Below are 17,425 nucleotides of genomic sequence, written 5' to 3' on the forward strand. Positions count from 1 at the left end.
CGTTCCTCTTTAGGTCCAAAAATCATAACTTCAGTTTTGTTTCTGTTCAGCTGGAGAATAGAACTCATTGTTTATGAGAGAAAAATTGTATGTGTGTGTGACATTTTAATAGTATATATGTGCAATTTTAATATTTTGTGTGTGTATGAGTCTTTAGTAGTGTGTGAGAGACAAAACATAGTTTTTGTCCTAAACGGTCCCTCATAAAGGACCAGGTAGTTATTCTAATTGCTACCTTGACAAACTGCACAGGAAAGTCACAAGTTCTTTCTATGTTACCACGGTGATCCCTTTTTTGGGCTACCAAAGGTTTAAACTTGTTGTGCAGCCCTCAAGTGAATAGAAGGAAGGGCTCTTAGACACACACACTTTACATCAGGGGTCTCAAACTTCAGTCCTCAAGGTCCACTGTCCTGCAACTTTTAGATGTGCCTCTGCTGCACCACACCTGAATAGAATAATTAGGTCATTAATGCTCTGGAGAACTGATCTATACAAGGAGGAGGAAATTAAGCCATTTCATTCCAGTGTTTGTACCTGTGGCACATCTAAAAACTGCAGGACAGTGACCCTTGAGGACTGGAATTTGACAACTGTGCTTTACATCTTTCTATCTTCACAAGGAATTTGCATTGATGTCCATTCATTTCTACAGCCTAGCCCTGATCCTACTCCAAACCACTACCAGTACCTGACTAACCCTAAGGTGAGCTCAATTCACACCCTAGTGCTAAGACTAACCCAAAAGCATCAGTGAATCGTTACTACATAGTTTTCATTTTTTTAAAATGGGCAGAGAAATGCTAACACACACGCACACACACCCCTGCGTGGGGGTGTGTGCACGCACCCCCCTGCCCCCCACACACAGGGCGTGCTCTATTGGCTGCTGTATTAAGCTCATCTTGAAAGCCTAGAGCAGCATGTGCCACTACTCACCTAGAGCCAAAAACACAACAGGTTTTCTAAATTCTCACATTTTTGTAAATCTTCCACACAAGTAGTCCCTAAACATAGCAGAATATATATTTTCTTTTTAAATCAGCTATATATTTTTTTAAAGGGACAGTTTTTAAAATATTAAAATAAGTCAGTGAAATTAAACAGATATGGAAAAGCATTTTTTAAATACAATATAATAAATGAATATAATAAAAACAATAAATAAAAATTCAATCAATAAATTCAAAAAAACACATATGGAAAAGCACCTTTTAAAAACCAAGTACAAAAATTAAAATGACAAAATAAATAAAAATAAACAAGTAAAAGTGGAAAAGCACAAGCATGTATCATTGCAGATTAAGGGAGATTAATACAGACGGCAGCCTCAACCAGAATAACTTTCTGTATGAACAGATATTCAGCTGAGAAACAGAGTTTGTATGTTTATGAGATGGTGGTAACCCACAAATCTGAGCATTTTTATAGGCTTTCTTCACTTTCCTATAAACTCCCCTGTCATGTTATCTGTCTACTATGGGAAATTCCACAGAGCCTCACTTCAAAAAATCCTAAATATCCGTTTATGAGAATTAAACATATATAAAAGAGAATGTTTAACAGAAAACACATAAACCAGGTTGAAATCTTGCGTGGAAAAATATTTCCTGTGTCCTTTATTCCTTCCTGACACTGTGTGAAGACCAACAATTTTTGATGAGTCTTAGAAGAAGAAAAAATCGAGTCCATATCACTTTTGTTTTGGTTGACATCTTTTTTAAGGCAGGGTATAACGATATATTTGTTTACTAACTTAAGCAAACATTAGTGCTAAACGTGCCGCAAAAAAATTATTATAGTAATTTATAGCAGTTCAACCACAATTCAACAGACATGCTACTGATGTGTATGAAATAACTAACCTAAATGTAATTTCCTTGAGGAAACTGCGGCGTTTCCATCCAACACCGCAACACCTCACTGCAGTCTACCTGCTAACTCCCCCCGCCCCTCGCCCTGTCTCCCCTTAGCGCCAATGTTTATTGGAGGGTTTGCTTCTGCTAAACTGGGATGTGACTTGGGTCAGTTGTGATGATGTGACAAAGCAAAAGGTGGACATTAATGACAGGTAGCGCGTTTGTCATTTATTTTTCAGACATTCAGAGACTGCCATTTGTCTCCCACAATGTGTGTCGGTACTCACAGCACTGCAGATGAACGCACCGCAACCTCCAGTGTCTGTCCTGGTTTTTCCGCGTTATTTTGATGGACAGAGGGTTGAGGTTGTAGTCGGGGTTGGGACAGGGGCTTGTGTGAGCTCTTATCTCCCCCGCTTCGGTCGCCATCATTTTCACTTCTCCTGCTTCCTCTCTCCTCCGACCCCTCCTACCACCCCCGCCCTCACTCACGAGTGAGCGCGAGCGACCTCCCGGCTGCGCGTGCCTGGCAGGATTTGTTTCAAAGCAAAAATGTAAACTGACTATATGTATGTCGACTGTGTGATTGAATTAAAATGTTTTTTTTTGTTTGTTTTTTTGTTTTGTTTTATGTATAATATCTAGAGACTACATTTGTTGTGAATTGGCGGTATAGAAATGTAATTGAAATATAACGTTAAATATAGTGCAGTAAAATACTCATGTACTTTGGAGACATGTATGATTGCCTCCTGAATGGTTAGGAGCTGTTTTTTAATTGTACTTCTTATTCTTTTATCGCATTTGTTTTCTTTTTTTATGTAATTTGGACTTTGAGTTTGTAATAAAAATCTATCTCTATAGTGCAGATTAGTATAGAGTGAAACTCAGTTTATTCTAGCGACAAGATGAAAGCCAAAAGACCTGTTTATACCTTGCCGTAGCTAAGCCAGGAAAACGTGTATGAAAATGCTTTAAACCAAAAGCTAATTTTCAGCCCACATGCAAAAACACTACATCATTCTGAACCCATCATTGCTAATGGAAAAGGTGGTGTTTCTTCAGCAGGGACAATGAAGTTAGTCAAAGTTCCTGGAAAGATAGATGAAGTTAACTGACCAATTCTTTGAGAATGATTGTTCAAATTACCTAAGACCAGAGGTTCACTTTTAGAACAGTCTCTGATCATATTAAAGTGTTGGAAAGGCCCAATCAAAGCCCAAACAAACATCCAAATGACAGTGACAAGACTTGAAGATTGACTCCGATATCCAATCTAACTGCTTGAGTTATTTTACAAAGGAAAATAGGTAACAATACCCTGCACAACAAAATGCTTTTACAAACTAGAAGCATTTTGTTATGTTTTCTCACACAGTGAAACAGCTGGTGGCAAAGTGACAAAATGTGAGAAAATTCAGCTGACATAAAGTTTTTCATTTTAGTTTTTGACAGCTATATCAGTGCAGTGTCATATACAGGAGATTCTCAGGTCAGGAAAATATCCAGAATATAATTGACTTAGAGTAAGGTCAGGCAAGGTTCAGCAACAGGAATAAATAAAACTCTTCTCACATACCAGTAAGGACTAAGCAACAGGTTTGGTCAGAGACAGTCAAGTCCAATAAACAGCAAAACTCTCATGGATTATGAGGTGAGGCTTGAAGCCTGTGACAAAGACATGAGACAATCTCAAACTGAGCAGGTGTCTAAATAGGGAGCAGCACAGGACAATGAGTTATCAGCAGATGCTCGATGCTACAAAGACACATCCTGGGCTTACGCCCACAATTCAAGCACTGGTCTTAGGAGAGCTGCTAAAATCCAACCAACTAGATTGGCTGATCAGATAGGTTAACTAGGAAAACAAACATCATTTTGTAATTCTGTTAGTCTCCAACTTCCTAACTATTTAGATTTTGATTTATTTCTTTTTCATAAAGAGTACAATGCAATTGTCCAAGTTGAGTTGTCCAGAAGGCTCAATCAAGGTGCTGCCCCGAGGAGTTAGCCACATTCTGCAGTAAACATCATTGTTTAAGTCTGGAGTGAGCAGTTTGGTCTGTGGAGTTTTCTCAGGGTTACCTCTGTCCTCTTTGTCCCTGCTCTACTGCCTCTATACTATGCCCTTTGATTTATAGTGGTGCCACTATGGGTTTTCATCTTTAATGGTGCTACATGTATATTAAAAATGATTTATTTTCCATACAATGCTGCCAGTCAGGACTCATCTTCAGTTTGTCTCCACTCCATGTAAAATTCTTTATTGTTTCTCAAACCAAGCAGACCAAGGTCCTTTGACAGTCCACTCAGGTGCACTTCAGTGAATCAACTGAGAAAATCATACAAGTTTAATAGAGGCACACAACATATTTAATCGCAACAAATATATTTTCATCATCACAAGAGAATGCTTTGATACAATATTTGGTAGGATGCTATGTTTTATGTGCAATGCATGCAAATTCTTCATGCCAAAATACCTGGCTTGTTGGTTTGTAATAAAAATTGTGTGAACATTTCAACGAAGGAAAGATAAAGTCAGGAAAAATGTGGCTTGGTAGTAAACCATATTTAATATTCACTATAGAAATTGGGTGTTTTTCAGAACTGATTCATTTTAAGGGGTAACACAACAGAAGTTAAAAGGTTTGCTGAAAAAAGTGACATGAAGCCCTTTTTAATGTATTTGTAGGTGTGTGTATGTGTGTGTTCTCATTTCTGTAGCCTGCATAGAACCTTATTCACTAACATTCTGAAGTCCAATAAGCTTTATGGGGCTCTGGCCCCGTTCTCATGTGTTGGATCCAATTTTTACCATTAAAGGTTAAATTTAGAGTTATGTTGTGAGTTTGGTTAAAGTTAGGTACAGGAATATACTAGTAATGTGTAGGGTCAGTGCTAAACATAAAAGCAGTCACTAAAATTAATGGAAATAAAAACAAACTCCTAATATGGTTGGACATACAGATTTTTGTGTTTGTGCATGTGTGTGTGTAATATGGTAAAATAAGTCTTATTAGTCCATGAATCCTCGCTTGCATTTGCGATAAATTGGGAAGGGAGACACGAGCGTGTCCAAATGAGGCTCTCTGTGTTGTACGCAATATCAATGATACCAACAATAAAACAGACTCAGGGTAAAACATACTTTTATTGTAAAACATTGTTAAATTACTTCAAGGGTGCAAATATATATAAAAACCCCAAACATGCCAACAACAGTGACGTCATACATTAAAACCAGAAAAAAAACAAATTAAACATCTGGAAGGAATGCTCTGATTTGGATGTATTTTGAGCACATGCAGTCCAATAATGACAGGATTTCCAAGGATCTGGCATGTTTTGAAGGGCATCAAAAAATGAATACTGTGACATCTCAAGGGAAATAACAGTAATGCTAGTCAGTGGTAAGAGTGAGTCATTGTCACTTCCAACCCATAATTCACTGCTTTGACCAACTGTCAGAAGCTCTGGCCACTGCCTGTAAAACTGAAGGCCCCACATACTCAGGCGTTCTTCACTCTATGGAGGTCCACACAAACTTGAGGTGGACTCACCGCCGGACACGGATGCATAGAGGTCGATTGCTTGGCAGGAAACATTGTTCACATCGAACTGTTTTGTATGAGACAACAAGGTTGTGAGTCACTGCAACCAGTCGCAAAGACACCACTCTCTGTGCCGCACTGACAGCTGTGTGTGGTGGCGGCCCCGGCGCAGAAGAAATGGGACTAAGCGCCAACTCATAAAACTTGCTACTATCCATTCAGATTGTGGGAAATGAAGGAATTCATCATGAGAATTTTTGGCAATGAAATTTAAACTCTCTGGAGAAAGTGCACAGTGTGCACAGACAAGTATGCACAGTACACTGTAGTATGTGAGAGCCTTCACTTCTCATCTTATGCCCTTTGGTACTGTTCTTAATGTGCAGCTCCTTGCAAATTCTGTCATTTCAATATAGCATTTATTTTCAAAGTTACACTTGGTTTGTCAAATAGTACATTTTAAAAATGCTGAGACTAATTTGTACACATTAAAAAAAGAACTATTTCGCCTTTACAATTTTTTATGTAAATATTTTACATCATCAGACAGATTTTAATAATGTCCTAAAATGTCCTGAGCACATATAACATGCAGTTTTTAAAAAACGCTTTACAAAACAGCCTATATAGAAAAGTGACCCCTGACCCCAACCATCGACACCGAAGAACCATATTTTTCAGTTCAACACTGACCACACCTGACCCTGATTTCTGCCAGACTTGCAGACTTATAAAATAGTTTGTATTTTAAAAAAGCAATACATCATACCCTGATGTAAAGAAATTGAAAACACGTAACCCTTTTTTTTTTTACCTTTGCATACTCTAAACTGCTTCTGGAGTGTTGGATAACATTAAATGCATTAAAATTTTACTGGGCTTCCGAAGGTCACTCATTTTCTCACCTTTGCAGTGGCTATTCACTCTCTCTATCTGAAACTTCCATCCTTGCCCTTTCTACTCTGTGCAGACTAATATCATTTAAAAACAACTTCAAAAGAAAAGAATACACTGATCCAGGAGATCATAAAACCATCTTGAGCTCTGCAGGCCTCACTTGCCTCAGGTAAGGTCAGTGTTCATGATTCAAGAAAGACTGGGCCAAAGCTACATCCATTCCAAGGCTAAAACCACTACAAATATTACAAACTAAAACAAATATTTACCAAAAAACATTTTGACTTTTGCTATTACATTTCTGTAAATTTAAGAGATACAAGTGGAAGGTGTGTGACCTCTTACAAGTGGAGTAAATTTACCATAGCATTTCATACCAGGCATGGTAACACGGTGACGGTCTGGGGTTGCTTTCTACTTTGGGAACTGGGCCACTTGGAGTTGATAGAACCAGGAATTCTACTTTCATCCAGAAAATCCTGACAGAGTACATCCGTTAGACCACTATTAGTAGCTGCATTTCCATTACAAATGTCTGCAAAACTTTGCCAATAATCCACAAAAAAATTTACAATCGTGGTATTTCCATTAAATAAGAAGCAAAATTAAAATCACACGTGACTATGTTTGTTAATGCGATAAGTCATTAAGAAACATGAAGATGACCACTTCCTGTTGTCGTCTTCTTTGTGGTTTGCAGCAGTGGCAACATCCAGTTGTTGATCATGTGACTCATATGGTACAAAAATCGTTTCCATTGCAGTTTTGTAAATTAACCAGTTTCAATATTTTCAATATGGCTGCCACCTCACTCTAGCAGCAAAACTTTTCATAAAAAAACAAGTTTTTTTTCAAAACAACTATTTTTCTATTAAGCAAATTTATTTTCAAAATGTGAAATAGTGCAATTACATGATCAATGAAAATGCAGCTACTGTTAGCTGTAGAGAATTTGGAATACTAACATGGACAATAATCTGAAACACATCAGTAAGTACACCTTGGTTTTAAGAAAACAAAATAAGTCAAAGTCTGCTCTTAAATCCAACGGAGACATTGTGGCATGACCTATGACCTCCTGGTCATGCTTAATAGAAACCCCTCGGTATTGCTCAATTTAAACAAAATCTAATGAGATACAATTCCGCCACAGCGGTGTGAAAGTTGTCTAACGCAGGGGTTACTTCGAACAGTTTCCTCCCTGAATAAGAAGAAAATAAAAAAAATCACAATTTTAAATGTGCATTTTGTTTTCACTGACATTGTATTTGTCTGATAAACTTGTTTGAGGATCTGAAATGTTTCAGTGTTACTAAAAGCGAAACCAGATTAAATCTGTAAGAGAGCAAACACTTTTTTTGTTTGCTAAAAACAATATCTTTTGTTGCTTTTAAAAACAGAGACAAGAAACATTACTGAATCTGGCACTAACTCCTATACATCATTCAAATTCTGTACAATTTCCAAAATACAGCAGTTTTCATAACTGCCTACAATGAGGCATATTTAATATTGCTTACATATAGTTTACACAGACAGCAGGTCAAGTCAAGTATTTTTCAAAAGGTTTCACAAAGGTAGTATGTCTCTGTGATTGTGCAATGATGCATTGAGTACTGCATGTAACCACATTTACATCAGTTGATTAGGATCATTCTTAATTTGCATTTAACTTTTTTACATTGATACGTTTAACATAAACTGTTACAGAACAGTGATCTGTGTTCTGTCCATGTGATTACAAAGCATACAAATGAACCTGATTAAATAAACTGAAACAAACGAATCATCCTGCAGCACATAAAGCCTGTCCGTCAGCTTTCTAGATTTCATCCAAGATGGATACAGTGCAGAGATTATGAAGCAGATTATGAATTGACTACATTCGCATTTCTACTAAGCCAACTAGGAGTAGAGTCACAGCAAAAAAAGCAGAATCAAAAGCCAATTGTTGAAAGTATTGTTTTTATATCTTTAACCTTTATAACCCAAATTCACCATGGTCATGTGTCATGTTTGATTCACCACTAATCACACATTCTTAAATTTACAATTAAGAATTTTTAATTTACATTTTTCATAATTTAAATTAAGAAGATAATTTTAATCCCCAATCTTGTTGATTTGTGACCTCAAGTTGGGTCCCAACCCCTACTTTGGGTTTTTTGCATTTATTAGTTAAATATAAATTTACACAATGTTTGATGCCAAATTAGTGTTAGAAGAAACTCTGCTTAAGTCTCTGAAATTATACCATTATGATTTACTTTGTATAATTTAAAGGCCAGTGTTCAGGATCTAACTATGGCATGAACAAAATTAGATTTAATGTCCTGTTTGTATTTGCGCTGCCCAAAGCTGGACTTCCAAAATGTTGTCACTCAGAATAAATCCAACCTGTGTCACAGAGTTACCTTGAAAAAATTTAAGTCATAGAAAACAGCAAATATCAGATTTTACATTGATTTTCCACCATGTAGAAAGAACAATAAATTTGTGCTATTATTCTAAAAAGAGAGAGAAAAAATATGCACTGCCAAGTATCATAACCTGACAATATACTCATGACTTTTTTGTCCTAATATAAATTAAAGCATGCATAACATTATTTAAAGTGATTTTACCAACAAAGAGACATATTGATACAATATTTTTCCTGTGTAATGATTTTCAAACTACTGACAATTCCACTCGTCACAACATTTAGGATCGACTGGTCAGACAAACCTACACTTCAAAATCATTACACACTCACTGGAACACAGCAAGAGAAACATGAGACAGACACAATCCAGTTCACAAAGCTGAAAAAGACATAAAATGCTGCCATCAAAACAAATGGCACACAAGCAAACAAAAACTATAACTCCAACAGCCAGGAGAGTAAAAAGGTGATGCCTGGGTTTTCAGACCAACAAACCAACAGTGCCTAAAGACAAGTCCTTCTTTTTATAACAACAATTTGTTATGTTTGTACAAATAAACAAAAAACATAACAGTTTTATTTCCAGCAAATAAAACATATATAAGAATTTATTTGATTCAAAGTTACAGCAAACCAGTTTTCACTCACCTTGTTAAAGGTGGAGTTTATAGAGTATGGCGACATCTGTTGGTGTAGGCTGGAATTTGCAGCCCCTCCTCTCACCACTCCAGTGTTTATTTGTCTCTCTTGCCAGAATAACAAGACAAATCAGAATTAAAAATTGCACTTTCTAGGTACTAAAAAACACATGAATGTGTTTTTCCATGCAATTTTACAAGCAAGAAGAAAAATCAGGGCTGGGAGGAAACTAAATGCAAATCACAGGTTAATTGTGGAAACCTCATGTTGCCAAAGATTTGCCAAATATTTTGGTAAAATATATAACAAACTCAAGAAAGCTCCTTATTAAAGGCACACAAGCTTTTTTTTTTTATATCCCTGACAAGATTTTTTTTGTTTCATTACTGTAAATTTCTGCATTTAAAAGTTTGGTAGTTACATACCAATAATCAGTCTAACTTACAAAATGTTCTTTATCAAACGTTCTTAAAAATGTATGCACATCTATTAAAAAAAGACAATATATGCAAAGACTTAAAAATCAAAACTTTTTAACACATCATAATGGCTATAGAAACACAAAAAACCAGGAAATACATCAATCAAAGAAATTCTTCCTAGAAAACCTAGAAAGCGTTTTTGTGTATTTTCCAGCTGGCGTCCTGAAATACATTCACATAAATACAACTAATTAATGCTAAGAAAACCATCATAAAATATAAGAGACTAGAACAATCATCATGCCTTGAAACTGTACTTGAAAATACGTTAAAATATATATTATTCTTTTCATAGCATTAAGTTACTTTACTAGATGGTTTGCACAAAAACTAGCAAAAAAAATCATGCCTAACTACAACAAAACTTAAAGGCCTGTTAAATCTTTTTAAAATAAAATCTGGAAAATCCTTTTTACAGGATTTCTGATGATCAATTAACACAGAAAAGTCACATACTGTGGTTGAGATTAAAATAACTATATTGACAATAAATATGGATTAGCTCATAGTGATCTTTACTGAAACTAGGATGGCTTTTGTTCTTCGCATTAACAGATTGGTAGACTTTTACAAAAAAAAAAAAAAAGATTTATTTTCCAACCTGAATTGTATTTCACTTCAAATGCAGACTATCATCTATTTGGAGAGAGTTGGGATTTCCTAAAGCAACTTCAGAAACCAAGTGACTTCCTGGTGTTTTATTGGTGAACAGTCTAACACACTTCAAGTGCTCAAAGGGATTAAAGTGTTAAATATATTCTGTTCATTCACCAAGGCTACACTTTAAAGAGAAACTCAAATACTCTTCCATTTTCTTTGCTTTTAAACACTGACATCTGGTTTTCTTTTCAACCTAACATTGATTCTGAAGTGCTACTTTCATTTTCTTTTTACATTTAGTGCCGGAATTTGTTTAGTGAAAAGGAAAGAAACTTCCACATCAAGTGGAGCAAGTGTTAAGAGGAAAATCAGATAAAGTAACATAAAATTTAGAAAATAACCATTCACCTTTTGGTTCAAACTCATTGGAAGACAGATTAGTGCAATTTAAGCAGACCCACTTTTCCATATCATTTGCATATCAAATAGCAGGTGTGCAACAAGTTAGAGTTGATACATTCATACATATTTTAAATTCTGTTTTTGCATGATTTGGATTAAAAAAAAGTAGCTGAAACTGTAAATTTCATTCTTTCTTGAACCGCAGAGTGATTTTTGAGATTGGTAGAGGAGGCACTCTTTATATCTGCATCAGAATCATTTGGTGGCGCCCGGGTAATTCTGGAACAGGTCCAGCCCAAAGCCAACTAGCCTCTCGGCCGAGCGCAGCGCCCTCAGGATCAGAGACAGAGACTGGTTCTTGGCGCTGGTGCAGAAGGCGTCCTTGTTTGGAGAGTAGTGCTTGGCCACCTTGCTCGTCACGCTGCAATGCAGAACCACATCCGGGGAGAACTTGAGGATGGAGAACTGGGGAGTTTTTCCTGGAAGGCTGTAAAGTAAATTTCTGTAGAGACCAAGAAAAAAACAAACAATTGATCAGATTACAAAAGTAAAACAAAGCTTTGATAAAGAGATTCTTTTGTGGTTACATACAAACAAACAAGTTTGAGAAGAGATTTTGCTGTTTCCTTGTTTTTATTGGTGATGTTTTTCATTGACTCTACATTGTTATGAAGAATAATAAGATTAAAGGGAATCAAGTGCAAAGTTAATGAAAATTATTGAAATGAACTGAATCATAAAACTCATTGTTTTCATCAGTTGGCTATTTTGAATTTCCAGTTGGAAAAACAACAAAATCATCCCACGGAAGTTGGAATTACGCCTGAGAAAGATCAAGATTGCCAAGCAGTTCTGAGTTTAGTTTCCAGCATGGCTGCCAAGGATAAAGAATGTAGTAAAAGTTGCTTGCATAAATGATTTAGTAGAATTTCTGACGATTTGCATTTGATTAAACCAGAGCCAACAACAGTGCAGTAAAATATCTATTTGTGAACATGTTCCTTTTGTGTTCTAAAATGAATAAAACTCTGTTCTTCTGGGCTTTCATCACCAATACCAAGTGACACTAAAATAAATGGCAAATTGCAACTAGACTGATTTCAACTTGGCTGTGATTTTATTTCCAGATCCAAGTTCCAACTCCTAACCATGTGAAACACTAGCTATCTCACAAAATGACCTGAAGGCTTCATTTCAATGTTTTCAGCTGCTAGCTCAAAGGAAAGTGCTAACAATGGTTAATTAGCAGAGCAGACGAAGGTGCTAAAAATTGTTCTTTTGTCAACCATGTTCACTTCAGAGGAAACGTGCTTCTGGTTGAAAGTTGAAACTCTTCTGGTTGAGAGTTTCACAAGAAAGGATGCTGCTGCTAGCAAGACGACGCTCAAATCAGCTTTTCATCAAACCACCAAGAACTTTCAGCTGCTCTAAAGAGAGACACAAGTTGCCAACTAAGTCCAGCAGCTGCCTCCATGAAGAGCTTTTAGTTATAGGATGGGCTTCCCACCATCCCAAAACCAACTGGCAGGTTGGAGTGTTTCCACACAGCAAGCTGGAATGTTTCGTACTCTGTTCTGGATGGGCCTCGATCCATGGTAGAAGTCATGGTGGAATCTACGATGTCTGGCATAAGATCAGTTGGATAAAATTGGCGTCAAATATTCAGGCTGAAACATGTGCAGGTTTCAGACAGTGTAGCCCTGTCAACATCATACATTTTGCAGGACGATAAATTGTCACAGAAAATTATTGCAATAAACGATAATCTTGTTGATTGAGACAGTTTTCAAATAACATATTTGAAATAGCATATTTGAAAACTTGCATCATTATGCAAACTTGCATACTGATTCAAGTTCCCTCAATCAGACAAATACACTTTAATTCTGTGCAGAATAAGATATTTTAAATATTTAAATAAAAAAAACAACCAAAACCAGGAAATAAACTAGAAATAAAAAACACGCACACCTGAAACCATAAAGAAAATGGTTTATGATGCCTCTGAAAACAACATATCCCTTCAAAGAATATTGACCACCAGAATGAAAATGATCAAGCTCATTTTAATTTGTCATTCTTTGCTCATAAGAAATACGATATTTTAAGATATCTTTAAAAGTTCCTATTGATACAAAAGCTCTGAGCTGGAATGCTTTTTGAAGCTCGTTCCATTCGTTCCAAGACAAAAACCTATTTCTAGGATTTTTCAGGGAAACATTTTCAGGGCCACATATGTCATTTAAAATAAACAGTCAGAGGTGGGTCTCACCTAGCAGCGACATTCAAATGAATCAACAGAAAACTGTCTCTCCTCAGCACGTGCCTTTTTCTAAATCATTCCAATGGCCATTTTCCGTCATGGGTTTGTGTAAATTGCCTGACACATTTTGTCGACTGAAAACAGCAACTTGTGAAGAACTGTTTTTCACTCATTTGACCTCTGCTCTCTTTCCTGTCTCCACCATGTAAGTTATTGGCTGTAAAAGTCCTCTCTCCATACAGTACAGATACATAGATAAGTCTTTGGGGGTAGCAGAGTAGTCATTTGTAGGTCAGAATGGCACAAACTGCAGAGTGTTTCTCTCGATGGGACTGAAGAACATTGATTTGTCCTAAAGTGGCTGAACGGACAGTCTTAGAGAGTAAATGGAGTGATTCTTCATCTGTTAAGGCGCAGGTCGTGTTCTATAGGGTGTGAAGAGCACTGACCTTCAGCACACAATTCAGACTCAAAGACAGAGCACTGTGAAAATCCTCCGTATACCTCTGGAAACTGCTAAATATACCACAGAGACTGTCCCTGAAGGACATAGGCACTGAGAATATGTTGATAATATGTTATTGGGATGACAAAGGTGAAATCAATCCCAGTCCCCATGTTCAGAGAATAGTTTTTCTAAACGAATTTCTGAAGGAGGCGCCAACTTTTTCTGGAGTTGTTGTTTCAGAATGCTTCTCAGCAGGGGGGGTTGTCTGCTGGGTCTGTGCTCTCCCAGCTGGAAACACGACGACACGGCATAAGACCTCGGCACAGAGGACACAGGGCTTTATACTGATATTTGTCTCACAGACTATTAAAAATGGCAGAGGAGACTGCTTCAAAGTGTTTCTCCTCACTCTGCAGTCCCACATGCTGCAAAAACATGCAACAAACCAGTCAGCCCCTTCTCTAATGACGAGGCTTTAACTGGGTCTTCCCCAGTCAGCATTCGTCTCCATATCCAGGTCCTGCAGTTGTGGAACCATCTCAGCCGGACCTGACCAGGTATTACATGCAAGCAATTTGATTGGCAGCAGAATGCATTCATTGATTGGTCTGTGGATTTCTGTCACACAGTGAGCAAAGGCGGTACTTGTGGAGCGCATACAGCAACTGGACGAAGCAACCAGCAATGAACAGATAAGCTGACAAATTTCAGAGAAATGATCTGCCCGAGAGTACAACATGACATCATCTGAGCACCGACCAAAGTGCCTGTGTGCTGAGGTCCCACATTCCCATTCAAGAGTGACGAACACACCACCATTAGCTAGATCCACATCACACATTTACCGGCTAGAATGAGACTTGATAATGGCTCTGAAATACAGATTAAAGTGATCACATCTGGCTGGAGCTCATGATGATTAACAAATGTTAGGTTTTCATACAGCAGAAGCGCTGAGGGGTGGGGGGTACCATGATGTCATAGAGCTCCTTGTGGACTTTATTTATTAAAGAACTGTGTAATAACACAGACTTCTTTTGAGTTAGAAGTGAATTACATTTACCTTTAAATGCTACAGAAGGGCACTAGACTATAATAAATTCACAGTGATCACTTAATCACTATAAATTTACATTTGCAAAGCTGGTACCGACATGCAGTAAAAAACCTGCAGCTGTAATACAACATATTGACTTCTTCCATGTTGCTCATGTAGACCATTGCTGTTCTAGAAGCAGCTTCGTTGAGATTTTATAATCAAGTGGAACATTTTTCAATCTTATCATTTTTGTCTAAACACCTCTGGTTGGCTCCCATCTTTTTCATGCCAAAATGTACCAGTACAAAAATAATTGGCAGCTTTGGAACTGAAAGCAGACCCAAAATGAAACTCCACACACCAACAAAAGAGACACTGCTGATGCTCAAACAAACAGGAGGCCGTTCAGCAGCTGTCTGTTACCGTTCTGGTTTATAGGAGCTGCTTTTGAAGAACCTGTGAGTTTAGAGAAGATGTCTGTTATTGATTGGTGTGCTCCTCCAAATCCTGACAAGGACCCCTAATGGAGACCACCTGCTGCTCTGAAACACAACAAATTGTGTTCAAGCCAAGTCTGGGGCCTCAGGTTTGAGTCCAGGCCCTGTAGCAGCAAGCTTCCAGGACCGGTGGCTGCTTGGAGAGTCTTCAGCCTCTCAGACTTCTGTGGATTTCAAAGAAGTACTTTTATCTCCACAAGCTCTTAGTAAAGTAAAAGATTGTATGTGATCATTCTGAATAAAAAAGAGATCATGATAAGGTAAAATATTTCTGGATATTCATATTGGACATACTTGAAGAAATGTTTTTTATTTTTTTGTTGTTTTTTTTGCAAGTGATTTTTTGGCTCATTTTTAATGAGAATAAAAATCCATCAACTAAAAATGTCCTTCAATTTCTAAAAGCACTCTAAACAGCGGGGACCTGTTGTTAAACAGCATAATGTGTTATTAAATCAACATAATCATAATGTTTGACACAAAGCCTCAAACTACTGTACATATGGATAATGTTAGAAAGCGGAATAGAATCTTATGTTATTGGCACATTTATTGCTTTATGAAAAAAAATTGAACAGCTTATAATGTGAAATGTTTGCTCTAACACAGATGGCCTGCAAATTCAGTGGTTCTAGCAAGTCTTTTATTGCCTTCAATAAGAAGCAAACTGTGGTATCAAAGTCCTTATTCTGGTACATAAACTGGAAAAAGATGGTGGTATGGTTAAGTTGGCACATTAGTCTTGGAGGTAAATGTGGAACTTAAACTCTGAAGCGTAACGTGACTACTGCATGTGCACTGAAGTCATACACTACACCCAAAAAGATGAAAACTGGAATGGATAATATATGCAAGCAGAGTGACAGACTGTGCATTTTATGAATCAATCATTTGACAGGCAAAACCTCATTGTAGTTACAAAGCCTGTTAAGGTTTAGTTCCATGTTGTTTTTGTATAACTCCATATTGATCTCCCTTGTAAGAGCCAAAAATGTTAGCTTGTAACATTGTTTATTATTGTGTATGCCTTTTGCATATTTAGATATTTTCTTAACAATAAGATTCTGTTTTAGTATGTTTTTGTAGAAAAGCAGCACCTAATGGACATAATTGAAAATATATAAAAAGTGCTGTTAGTTCAGAAAGGAAATTGAATGCGGTGTGTTTAACGGAGCTCTACTCAGTTTTTTGACCGTTAAATGTGGAATGCTGTGCAAGATTAAAGAATCTTTTCTAATATCTGCTCAAAGAAAAGTAAAGTTCGTCGTTCGTCACTTTGTGAGGATTTTGTAAGCACTTCTTTAATTCACTAAGAGATGCACAAGAACATATTGTGGGACAGAAACGCGTCAGCTAAGAGCCAAGCTAATGAACATCAACAAAAAAAAACTGAAGCTTGTTGAACAATATAGTGGCTTTACACTAAAACGAATAAGCAGCCACTACACTCCTCACATGTGCTACACTCTCCTACTGCAATCATTTCACCTTACAAAGTGAAACGATTGCTTTATAAAATAAGCCTTCCATCACCTGAAGAACATCTCCAGGATTAAAGGACTTAATGTCTCAGGAGGATCTAGAGAAACTCATCCACTCATGTTTTTAGTGACATTGATTACTGCAGCAGTGTCTTCTCAGGTCTGGATAAAAATCCAACCCTCCAGATCCAGAACGCTGCTGTTGATGTTCTGACTAAAACCAGGAAGATAGAGCACATTGCCCAGTTCTAAAGTCCTTCCACTGACAGAATAGCAGTGTTGTATAAAGTACTGAAATCTCAGAGTCAAGTAAAAGTATAAGTACCTCTCCAAAATATGACTTTGGTAAAAGTCGAAGTCACTGACTGAAATGTTACTTGAGTTAAAGTCTTAAAGTATCTGAAACTTCTTGTACTTAAGTATGGAAAGTACTGTAAAAATGGATGTACTCAAGTAATGTAATGAAAAGTACAAGTAGAAAGTAAAACAAAGCAAATGCAGTTTGAATGACATTTTTTATATTTTGGTAAACTTGTCAAATACACTTAAAATAATGTACACAACCAAGTGCAGGCAAAATTAAACCTGCTAATAGATATACCTGCAGGCATCATTTAGTTAAGAAAATGAGGTGCTTTACCTATAGCACAAGTTTAACTTAACCTGCTTTACAACTGAACCAGCTTCTTAGTAAACCCTCCAGGACAGAAAATACAAAGTTTTTGTAAGCCTTAAGTTTTCCCTTCAAGTAAGGTCAGTGCTGAAAATGAGAAAAATAAATAGTACAGAAAATGCGGCCAACATGAAGAAAAAGATCTGTTACGATTACTCTACTTCAC

General features: G+C 36.9%; 2 protein-coding genes across 4 annotated transcripts in view; both read right to left on the minus strand.

Moving 5' to 3' along the window:
• LOC114150576 (uncharacterized) overlaps positions 1–2,322 on the minus strand; it is a 65,147-nt gene extending 62,825 nt beyond the window's left edge. Inside the window, exon 1 of the mRNA XM_028027062.1 lies at positions 2,147–2,322. Coding sequence (XP_027882863.1) covers positions 2,147–2,291 — 145 coding nt within the window. The 5' untranslated portion in view covers positions 2,292–2,322. The remainder of the gene's footprint in view (positions 1–2,146) is intronic.
• Positions 2,323–9,693: 7,371 nt separating this feature from the next.
• The window catches only part of naaladl2 (N-acetylated alpha-linked acidic dipeptidase like 2), a 385,596-nt gene continuing 377,864 nt past the window's right edge, over positions 9,694–17,425 (minus strand). For all 3 annotated transcript variants that reach the window (XM_028028168.1, XM_028028167.1, XM_028028166.1), the window contains one exon: positions 9,694–11,360. In XM_028028168.1, coding sequence (XP_027883969.1) covers positions 11,114–11,360 — 247 coding nt within the window. In that variant the 3' untranslated portion in view covers positions 9,694–11,113. The remainder of the gene's footprint in view (positions 11,361–17,425) is intronic.

This window comes from Xiphophorus couchianus, chromosome 9 (genome assembly GCF_001444195.1).
Source record: "Xiphophorus couchianus chromosome 9, X_couchianus-1.0, whole genome shotgun sequence".
Classification (NCBI taxonomy): domain Eukaryota; kingdom Metazoa; phylum Chordata; class Actinopteri; order Cyprinodontiformes; family Poeciliidae; genus Xiphophorus; species Xiphophorus couchianus.